Source organism: Nyctereutes procyonoides, unplaced genomic scaffold, assembly GCF_905146905.1.
Source record: "Nyctereutes procyonoides isolate TBG_1078 unplaced genomic scaffold, NYPRO_anot_genome, whole genome shotgun sequence".
Taxonomy (NCBI): domain Eukaryota; kingdom Metazoa; phylum Chordata; class Mammalia; order Carnivora; family Canidae; genus Nyctereutes; species Nyctereutes procyonoides.
In genome coordinates, this window is record NW_026575049.1 from 68,696,671 (window position 1) to 68,708,074 (window position 11,404).

The 11,404-nt window shown below is 52.4% G+C and overlaps 1 protein-coding gene across 2 annotated transcripts in view; it reads left to right on the forward strand.

Annotated features, from left to right (window-relative positions):
- The window catches only part of ARHGAP25 (Rho GTPase activating protein 25), an 88,173-nt gene extending 79,308 nt beyond the window's left edge, over positions 1 to 8,865 (forward strand). For both annotated transcript variants that reach the window (XM_055329248.1, XM_055329249.1), the window contains 4 exons: positions 315 to 436; positions 1,248 to 1,444; positions 4,269 to 4,798; positions 7,034 to 8,865. In XM_055329248.1, coding sequence (XP_055185223.1) covers positions 315 to 436; positions 1,248 to 1,444; positions 4,269 to 4,798; positions 7,034 to 7,241 — 1,057 coding nt within the window. In that variant the 3' untranslated portion in view covers positions 7,242 to 8,865. The remainder of the gene's footprint in view (positions 1 to 314; positions 437 to 1,247; positions 1,445 to 4,268; positions 4,799 to 7,033) is intronic.
- The last annotated feature ends 2,539 nt before the right edge of the window (positions 8,866 to 11,404 follow it).

The window sequence follows — 11,404 nt, forward strand, 5'->3', positions numbered from 1 at the left end:
TAGTCACATACTTATTTGAGTCCTTCTAGTTTCCTCTTAGCTCCCTGAGCCGGATCTTACCTCCTGCCCACAGGGTGCCCACCCCAATCCCCTACACCACCCCAGCAGCCGGGTAGGCTCCTCTTGGTTTCTCTTCTGCCTTGATCTTGAATCTTCCAGGGTGAAGCTAAACTCATATGGGCCAAGCAGACTAGTCTTATTCTTGAGACTAGAAGGGAAGAGATGGGATCCATCTCTGAGATCTCATTGGTACCCGGAAGCTTCCTTCTGGCAATTTCCTATTTCCTACTACGGGATTTCCTGGCTGTCCACAGGTTCCTACATGAAATCCAGCTGAACTGTGCTGTTAATAAGATGAGCGTGGATAACCTGGCTACCGTGATTGGTGTGAATCTCATCCGGTCAAAGGTCGAAGACCCTGCTGTGATCATGAGAGGTATAGCTGGTCCTGTGTGGAAGGCAGGGGTGGAGGAAGTGACAACAATTATCTAGCTACCAAAGTGCTCTGCAATTTGCCAAGCATTTTCAGTTGATTACTTGCCCCAACTGTGAAATAGCCCTGTGAAAGGAGCAGAGCAGGAATTAAATCCATTTTCCAGATCACAGCAGAGCAGAGAGGTTAAAAATTGACCTCTCTGTACACAGTACAACAGGGCTAGCACAACCACAGCTAGTATTTCTTTGTCTCTTATGACTTTTAAATAACCTTAACCAGAGAAAACAGTTTGCAAGAAAGTAGAGAAAGCAAGTTTGATTTTATAAGACAACTCACAGAAAGACCACTTGTGAAGTTGTGTTGAAAAGACTTCTGTGGCTGCACCTTGGTTCTCTGTGCAGAAGTCTTAGCAGAGAGTATTGATGTCTGCCATGGATTTGGAAGGCAGTGCATCTGGCATGTATGTACTATCCGTGCAGCAAGAGAACAAATGTCATATTAAGGACCACATCAGGGGAGAGAAATATTATGTTACCTATTTTCTGATCAAAGACTGATGCACAGGACTGTATAGGCTGAAAATAACCCTCTTACACCCCACTCTCATATCCTTCTTCTATCCCTTCTCTTCCACCACGATCTCCTATCTCAAGCAATTTGGAAGGGTCCCATGAAGAGCAAAATGAGGTCCTTTTGGGCCCTGTGGTCTTAGACCCAAGTTTAGAGACATCCCATGGGTGGAGACCCTGAGGACTGCCTGCCTCTTGCCATGGTCCAGCTCGACAGATCTCTTTCTTCTTTCACCTTTCAGGGACTCCTCAGATCCAAAGAGTGATGACCATGATGATCAGAGACCATGAAGTTCTTTTCCCAAAGTCCAAGGATGTACCCCTCTCACCCCCTGCTCAGAAAAATGACCCTAAGAAACCTCCAGTAGCTCGAAGTTCTGTGGGCTGGGATGCCACTGAAGACCCTCCAATTTCTAGGGCAGATAGCTTCAGTAACACGGTAAGGTGCAGAGAAAATTCTTCCTTCCCTCTGACTCTTCCTTTAGTCCAAGTCATTCCACGTAAGAGTTGGTCTAGGGTGGCAGCTTGGGGAGTTTTAGATGACGCCATGACAGTGGGCACAGATGGTACAGACCCATTTGAATGCATCTTGGAAGTCTGGCCTCTTTCAAAATCCAGTCTCTGTTGGCATCCTAGAGGTGAGGTCAGTGACATGTGTGCCAGTCTCCTAATGACTGAGTAACGGGAATCTGTACTAAAGCTCACTGTAAAAGGGAAATACTGTCCAGGGAAGGTCAATAGGGGAAATTATATATCACATTATAAGCATTTTAGCAAGAGTTGTTGAAAATTCCGGGTGAAAGTCCAGAGAGAACTGGTTTCCGCTAACCCATGAAACGTGATTTCTTTCTCAGAGTATGTGATGTGTTCATGTAATATTTCTCATTCCCTGATAAGCTGTCTCAGCAATGTCACCCCTCCTTTGTACTGAAGGGTTGGGGCTCACGTTCCCAATGTCAAAAAACTCTGCAGCCTCTGAAATGTAGACTTGTTGAGGCCAATAATATACAAAACTCAAATATTTTTATATATTTATAGAGACAAATATTTTTTTAAAAAAACATGAACTTCATGTAGCAGCTTAATTCTTTATTTGTAACCAAGAGTTGAATTTAACATTTCTGGTTGACCCGGTAATGTAAGTTGTCTATAGTACTATTAATCCTGAGGACAATTAGGAAAGTCTTGAAAAAAGAAAAAAAAAGAAAAAAAAAAGTCTTGAAGAAAAGGTAGGTAGTGGTAGTGGTTTTGTTTTTTCTTAGGTGACGTCTGTTCACAATGCATTTTACCAACACTCTCAAATTAATATTTAGAAATGTTCATACTTCATATAATGAAATCTTATTAGTGGCCCTTGAGGGTGGATGTCATTATGCTTATTTGACAGGTTTCTGCTATTTATTGTAATAGTGTGGGCAGCTATGGGCAGGCACTGTGCTGGGAAACTTAGAAAGGTCTCCTCTGGGGTTCTCACCATAACTCGGTAGGGTAGCATTTGTCACCCACATGTTATCTTTCAGGAGCAGAGTCTCAGGGAGATTGACCAGCTGGCCTAAGGTAGCAGCAGGATGCTAGGAGGTTACAGAATGGGATTTAGCTCTAGTTCTCACCTCAAGGCCTGGGTGCTTCTGACTCCAGGAGGGGTTGTGGAAGCAAGTGTTTAGCTAGCGTAGTTAGAAGGAGAGCTTGAGCCTTGATTTTCTGATTTTAGGGCTCATTCTTTTTTTTTTTTCTTTCTTTTTTTCATGTTTTAACTTAATTTAAAAATACATATGCACCTTTCAAAAAAAATCAAAAAGAGAAAAAGACATACATTGAAAACTCCTGCTCCCTCTTCTATCTCCATCCATTACCTGCCTTTATTAGTTTCTTACTTATCCTCCCAGTGTTCTTTTATGCAAATATAAACAGATGTGAATGTAAATTATTTACTTCTTTTTTAAATGCAAATAAGATATTCTCTTGTTCTTTCTCTACACACACATATGCACACACTACTCTTTATCTTGCATTTTTCCATTTAAGAGTGTGTCCTGAAGACCTTTTTAGGTCAATACATGGACAGGCCTCTCATCTGACCAGGTTGTTTTCATTCCTTTGTACCGCAAGCAAGGCTGCAATGAATAACCTTGACCATGCTTCATTTTATACACAGGTAGATATATTTCTGGGATAAATTCCCAGAATTGGGATGCTGGGGTATCTGAGTTTGGTAAGTAGATTTGTGTATAGTTTTTATTAAAATCATCAAACAGAAGTTGTGCCATTTTGTACTTCCACCAACAATGCACAAAAAGACCTGCTTCCTTACAGTTTCACTAGCAAAATGTGTTTTCAAATTTGGGGCAGTGTCTTATCAGATAGGTGAAAATTGATATTTCACCTTTTTTTTTCTTTTTTAAAGAGAGAGTGAGTGAGCACATGAGTGTGTATGCAAGAGGAGGTGGGCGGGGGGGGGGGAGGGCAGAGGGAGAGGGAAAGAGAATCTTAATCTGGGTTGGAGCCCAATGCAGGGCTCAATCTCATGACCCTGAGATCATGACCTCAGCTGAAATCAAGAGTGTGACACTTAACCAACTGACCCACCCAGTTGCCCTGATATTTCAATGATTTTAATTTTGATTTGGGTTTCTTTGTCAGTGAGAGAAGCTGAACATCTTTTCTTATGTGTAAGGGCTTGTTGCATTTTTCTTTTCCTCTATGAACTGTTTGATCTTATCCTTTGTCCATATTTTTGTTGGTTGTTGGTCCTTTTCTTCTCAATTTTTATAAACTTCGTCTAGCAGAGAGTAACTTGTTGTCTGTGATATGTTTGCAAATATTTTTGCTAGTTTGTCATTTCTTTTTTGATTTTATATATGCCGTTTTCCTTGTTTTACGTTTGTTCTTTTTAATTTGAGGGGTCCTGGACACCCATGTAGGTTGAAATTGTCAGACTTATACTTTATGGCTTTTGGATTTTTGAGTTCTAGTTAGAAAGGCCTCCTTATCCTAAAGCTATGAAAGAATCCTCGTTTAAGACTCTTACCACGAATAACAATTGATTTCTAGAGCATGAGCTAGTTCTCTTCACGTGTAATATCCTTTTGAAAAACACTAAGCAGATCATCAATAATGTGATTAATTAAGAGATGGTCTACTCAATTAAGAGTTTCATGGGTGTGCAGTCAGAAGATGCTTGCTTTCAAGTTGCTAATCCTTATCTTGGGAATGTGATACACACGGGGAAAACTCATGTGACGTCCATGGCCATTTCCTTCTAGACCAGCAACTCGGATGCCACTAGCCCCACTGGACAACAGCCGAGCGATGGGTGTCTGGAAGAGAGCAGTAAAGCCCCCAGGGAAAAGCTAGGAGATTGGAAGCTGCAGTCACGAAAAAGGACTCAGACGCTCCCTAATCGGAAATGCTTCTTGACGTCAGCGTTTCAAGGTGCCAACAGCGGCAAAGTGGAGATCTTTAAAAATGAGTTCTGGTCACCTTCAGACGTAAAGGCAGGGGACGGGCACAGGAGAACGCTGTCTCAAGGTGTGCCTCACTATCCCGACGCCCAGCGGACTTCCACCTACGATAACGTCCCCACCCCGCCGGGGCCCACCGGGGAAGAGGCAGCCGCGGCCTCTTCCCCTGCTTGTGACTCCAAGAGAGAAACTGTTGCCAGCCCCAGCTCTGAAACTAGGCCTGAGAAAAAGAACTCTGGCGAGGAGGAACTTGAATCCTTGCAGACGGTGGTCCAGGAGCTGCGAAAGGAAATAGAAACACAGAAGCAAAAGTACGAGGAACAGATCGAAAAGTAAGTCACTTGCGGAGGGGGCCTTGGGCAGCCACTGGGCTTCCACCTGCGGAAGCGACGGGGATGTTTCTCCTCTGCCAAAGAAATGATATTAAACAGCCTCAAGTTTAGAGAAAACGTTAATCTACAGCAGTTGGGCTTAATTAAGGAGAGGGGTAAAGGGAATGCTGAGATGACTACATTGGTGAAAGCTCTCATTTTTAGGTTAAATTCATGAAAAGTTTAAGTATGCAGCTTACACAGCCTAAGCAACTATTTTCATATCCTGGTTCTTTGTGGATTGACATGCTCTAAAAACTAAGAGGAAATTTAGGGTTTTTTTTATATATATTAACATGATTCATCCACTCTGAAAATATTTATTGAGTACCTCCCGTACTGTTTATTGGGCACCCCCCGTGCCTGCTGCGGGGGAGTAGCGCTGAACAAAGCAGACAGGTCCCTGTGCTTATAGCACTTTCCATCTATCAGGAAGAGACAGGCAATATATATATATATAAGTAATTAAAATATATGCTGTCAGAGGGAGGAACATGCTATGGAGAAAAATAAAGCAGGGCAGGAGGCTGGAAGGCTCAAGAAGGGGTTCCTGTGTTAAATAGGGTGGTGCACAGCCCCAGTTTGCTCTCATGGGGAGATAAGCTATTTTCTCGAAATCTTTTTCACACCACCGGCTTTTCCTGAGCGTAAAGCTCAATCCAGCTTCGCCGGGACTAACCCACATCGTGATGTCGTGAAATGTGGACTAGTCAGGTATTCGAGTTACGGGTACCTTTCCAGTCTACTAAGGCTCTGGCCGTGGAAGGCAGATGTCCGGGAGCCCCCATTCTTTGCCCTCTACGTAAGAGGTTTCCCGCCTAAAAGCAAAGCGTAGATCCTTTGTCTAAGAACCTGAGATCCGTCCTCTGCGGGATGCGACCGGCGTGCGTGCCGTCTTGTCCTTGACAGAGGCAGCCCCAGGGAAGTGTCCCCCTGCGCTCTCGAGTGGCTGCCATTGGCAGGGTCGGGAGAGAACCAGCTGCCACGGAGGGGTCGCTCCTCCTGAGGGGAACCGAGGCCCCTGAACTCACCCCCCCCGAGGGGTCCTCCCTCCTCAGCTGGGAGGATGGTTACCAGTCCGTAGTGTCCGCTCCGAGCTTCGTGGTTCAGACGCCTTCTCGTGCAATCCGCACAGCAATGCTGTAAGACAGATAATACCCCCGTTTTACAGAAGAGATGGGGGCTTGGGAAGAGTAGAGAAGATTCCTCGGGGGAACCCATCGGATCCTCGGTAGGGCTGGGATCTGAACCTGGCCCCGTCAGGCTCCCGGGCCCACCCAGGTTCTCTCTCCTGCAGCATCAGTGGTCAAAACCCGCAGCATCCCCTCGGTTGAGGCTTCTCCCAGAGCAAGAGGGAAGCAGGTGCAAACTTGGAGGAGAGCCCTGGGCAGGGGCCGGCGGGGTCGGCAGGGCTCGAAAGAGGGGCCCTTACGTGGCCGCTGAAGAGAGAGGCCAGGCTGGGTTCAAACGGGGGCTCAGGTTTCTACGAGGAATAGGCCAGTTGGGGGCGAGGAGAGGGCGCAGGGAGGCAACATCCCCCAGAAGGAAATTCTGGAGCAAATGTCCCATCATGCGGTCCCCCGCCCCCTGTCCTGAGATTGCCCTCTCTGGGCATCAAAATGGCATTGTCCCCGCTCCTGGGTGGTGGCCGAGCGCAGCTTGGCAGGGCGGAGCAGAGCCAGGGCCAGCCCGGGACCCAGGCTGGGGCACGGGTGCTGCGGGTTCTGACGCCCAAGGGACCCGCCCGGAGCAGCCCTTCTCCGGATCGCCTGCCCCCAGGGGCCTCGGGAGAGAAGGCCTGGTCCCGCCGTGGAGGCCGGCGGGGTGAGCCAAGGTGTGGGACCTCGAGGTGCGCTGGGAAGTCTGGGGTGCAGGCCGTCAGCAGGCTGTTGGGCAGGACCCGCGAGGGGCTGCAGGGAAAGCACGTCGTGTCGGGCGCTTCCCTACCTGGTGGAAGATGCAGACCATAGAACAAGGAGAAACCCGACGGCATAAGACGGGGGGGGGGGGCGCGTTAGCTGGCAAAGGGGGCTTGGTGCACCTGGGGCTGCAGGTGGGCTGGGAGGTCGGCACCTGGGGGAGGCGCCCGGATGACAGGGACGGGCTGGATAAGGGACTCGTGGGGGAGGAAGGGTGAGGCCGGGGGTGGGGGTCTGGAGGCCCCGTTCTCTCACTCTCTTATGTCCTCCCTCGCAGCCTCGAGAAGGAAAACTACGATGTGTGGGCCAAGGTGGTGAGGCTCAACGAGGAGCTGGAGAAGGAGAAGAAGAAGTTTGCGGCCCTGGAGATCAGCCTCCGCAATGTGGAACGCTCCCGGGAGGACGTGGAGAGGAGGAACAAGGCCCTGGAGGAGGAAGTCAAGGAGTTCGTCAAATCCATGAAAGAGCCCAAGGCCGACGCGTGAGGGGCCCACGGGAGCCGAGGGGAGGCCCCCCCAACGCGCCGCCTCCTGACTGAGAAGCAAACGACTCCCCAGGGAGTCGGGAGGAGACATTTGCAGGGACACGTCCCATTTCCCAGGAAAATTAATCGGTGGAATTTACAGGAAGGTGAGGGTGAGCAGGGACGCGCGGGGACATCGATGACCCCCTGCCGCTCTGTTCAGAAGGCCCACGTCGCCCCGCGGGGTCTCAGGAGGGTGAGACGGAACCTCCCACGGCGGGGAGGCCAGGGCCGGTGGAGGCATCGGGCAGGCCCTCTCCCAGGGCCGACGCCGCGGGCTGCACGGAGGCGTTAGCTCCTTATTTTTTGTTTTTTGTTTTTTTTTGCTTCGGGGGAACAATTCATCCAGGCACATGGCCTCGCGGGGTCCTTGAGACGCAGGGCGGAGACGATCTTTCGCCCTCTTGTGCTCACCTGATGAGCTGTGGTCTGGGCGGCTGCACCTGCTGACCAGAGCCCGCTCCGCCAGCCCCTCCTGGATGCCTACCCTCGGGGGCTGGAAACCCAAACGTATTATTAGACTGAGACAAAAACGAACAATAAACTTTGTATTTATGAAGGCAAAATCGATGAGAGAAGTATATTAAAAAACAAAAACAAAAAAAGAAACAAACAAAAAAGGCAGGTGTGTCGGGAGCCCCTGCGGGGCGGTGGGCCCGGGAACGGCGCCTTCCCCCCACGGTGTTGGGCTCCCTTGGAGGCTCGCTGCGGCTTTTAGAGAACGATAGTCACGGTAATGGGGGTTTTTTATTCTGTTTCATCACAATGAAAGTGCTTTGGCTCTTGAAGGGGACCAGACACAGGAGGGAGTAGCTGTGGGGTGTTCCTGGCCACCGGAGGACGCCCCCGCAGCCTCGCGGGCTGGTGAGGCCCGTCGCCCTGGTTAGGCGCTCTCCAGGCTCTGCGGACCTGCACCCCAGCGGTAGAAAACACCGGACAGAGGCTCCCCAGCGGTGCCTCCACCTGGAATCCCATACGTGCTGCGGCGTCGCTCTCAGGCACACACAGCGCAGACGTGGAGCAGCAACGGCCCCAGACACGTGCACGTTCTCGAGGTGCCTTCCACCCTGGAGGCCACCAGTGGAAGCAGGTGTCCCAGCAGGTGTCGCCTGGGCTCCTTAGGCGCCTGTCCCCCCATCCCGGCCGTGCACGGACTCGGACCCCGCAAGCAGGTGGCCGCGTCACGGGGCTGAGATCTGCGGTCTCCGTGTGTGTGTGGGGGGGGGGGTGGCTTCCCTGCGCGAGTTTCCGCCCTCACTCCTTTTTCTGCTTCCGTTTTCTCACTCCTTCTCCTCTTTGTTTTCTCCGCCCCGTTGTCCTCCCCCTGCCGGTGGCCGTGGCGCCGGCCCCACGGAGCAAAGGGTGCAGACGGGGGCACAAACAATTCTGATGCTCAAACCCTCCCTACCCCCGTGTCGACAGAATCAGGATTTGGGGGGCGGTGGAGCCTAAGAACTTCTTTCTTTAAAAAAAAAACCTCCCAGTTATTTCCAATATGCAAACAGAATTGTTACACATGGTTGCAAAACTGCTGAGTTTGGCTCAACTCGTGACTAGTGATGATATTAAATCTACCTACGCCTTTTTTCTTTTTTTAAGATTTTATTTATCTGAGAGAAAGATTGTGCGTGAGCAGCAGAGCGGGGTGGGGGGGGGTGAGGGGCAGCGGGAGAGGCAAGGGCGGACCACCCCCTGAGGACCTGAGCTCATGACCTGAGCTGAGGGCGGAGGTTCAGCCGACTGAGTCACCCAGGCATCTCCCCGCACTTTTTAAAAGACTTTATCACCTGCTCCTTTTGTTCTGTCCCAGTCAACACAATCCTCTGTGCTCCCCACTTAGGGTTTATCATGTGTTCGCTCACTTAGGATAACAGGTGCTTAAGACCTAGAAGATGGATCTACGTTGTAGACCCATTTTTCAGATGGGGAAGACTGAGCCCAAAGACGTTACTGGAAAAAATTAGGATAGTAGTAGCTTGGTCATGAGCAAGTTCGAGGACTCGGAGACGTCTGTCATGTACGGAACACTGCGACTCCGCTTCGGCGGTGGCTCTCCACGCAGGAGAGGGCGGCACCTGGGCCTTGAGTCAAAGAGTCTGGGACGCAGCGCTGGTTGAAAGCACCCTCCTCTCCAAGTCACGGTGGCGGAGGAAGGCGGTCTACGTGGTGGGCCCGGAGCACTGGGGGTGCGCTGTGCCTGGAGGCAGCCCGCTGGCTCCGCCCGTTAGGGACACACTGCTGTTGTGTTCGTCCCCAATTCCAGGCAGGCAGCTGCTGGGTGATAGCGTGCGGGGGGGTGCGTGGGGGGCACGTGGGGGACGCGTGGGGGGGCAGGGAGTGTGGGATGTCATCAAGGGACAGTGTGGTGTGACCACAGCTCTGCAGAGAGCCCAGGGCATGTGGGGCGAGGTCAGGGCAGGCGGCCCGGGATCTGGGGTCAGGGGGCAGGACTGAAAGTGGCCTGAGGTCGGCGGCCTGACGGCTGGTGGGGGCTGGCGAAGGGACTTCCCTGTGGGCCTGCTCCTGGTGACTCCCCATGGTGACCCCCACAGTGACCCCCGCGGTGACCCCCCCACAGTGACTGCCCCCACGGTGACCCCCCCATGGTGCTCCTCCACGGTGACACCTGTGGTGACCCCCACAGTGACCCCCGTGGTGACACCCCCCCCGTGGTGACCCCTGCAGTGACCTACCCTGTGGTGACCCCCCACAGTGACTGCTCCCATGGTGACCCCCCATGGTGACCCCCATAGTGACCCCCGTGGTGACACCCCCCGCAGTGACCCCTGCAGTGACCAACCCCATGGTGACCCCCGACAGTGACCCCCTGCGGTGATGACCCCACGGTGACACCCCCCGCAGTGACCTCTGTGGTGACCTACCCTGTGGTGACCCCCCACAGTGACTGCTCCCATGGTGACTCCCCTGCGGTGACCCCCCACTGTGACCGTCCCCATGATGACCTGCCCCCCACTGCAGTAACCCCCGGTGGTGACCCCCCCACAGTGATACCCCGCGGTGACTGCCCCCATGGTGACCACCGCCACAGTGACCTCCCTCACAGTGACCCCGTGGTGACCAACCCCGTGATGAGCCCCTGCAGTGACTGCCCCCATGCTGACCGCCCCCATGGTGACCCCTCTCAGTGACCGCCCCATAGTGACTGCCCCCCATGATTACCCCCTGTGGTGACCACCCCATGGTGACACACACACACCCACAGTGACCCCCCCCACGGTGACTGCCTCCTGCGGTGACTGTCCACTCCAGCACTGCTGGGATGCTCCTCGCAGGCACTGTCATTAAGCCTGAGACTCTAGGGCAGCCCGGGTGGCCCAGTGGTTGAGCGTCTGCCTTTGGCCCAGGGCATGACCCCGGGGTTCTGGGATCCAGTCCCACATCGGGCTTCCTGCAGGGAGCCTGCTTCTCCCTCTGCCTGGGTCTCTGCCTCTCTCTATGTCTCTCATGAAAAAATAAATAAAATCTTTAAAAAAAAAAAAAAACCCAAAACCTGAGACTCCAGCTGAAGTGCAATGCCACCCATTTCCGGGATGCAGGGACGGAAGCTTCTGGGGAGCGGGGCCCCTCTGCTGCCTGTCAGGTCATGCAGCCCCACCTTCCTGTGGGCTCCCCTGCTGCCAGGCAGCTACCTCTACGTGGTGATGAATGAAAATAAGCTCCCAAGGACTTTTTGAAGATTGTTTTAAAGAACACTGGTGCGAGCCCAGGCAGGAACCACTAGGTGCTGTGGCTGCGTGGAGGTGGCAAGGTACAATAGTCGGAGGCGCCCCAGCTGCCCGCCTGCCCGGGTCCTCATGGCGGCTGCAGGCCCACCCGCAGTGGGTTCAGGATCCCAGGGCGTGCACTCCAGACCTGAAACCTCCCCGGGGGGATGACCCTGGCCTCAGGGTCTCCCCAGAGGCTCTCTGGCTCCAGGGCGCTTAGGGCCGAGTGTCTGAGACCTCTTTGCTGACTTCCCTCGCATATTCTCTGCTCTTCTTTCCACGTAGAGACTCTTCTCTTTCCAGGTGCCCAGACGGGCTCTCGAGTGCACTTCCCGGACAGGTGTGAAGCACGTGTTGCCGGTGAGTCCTTTAAGAGAGAGGAGAAGAACCTCCTCCTGTT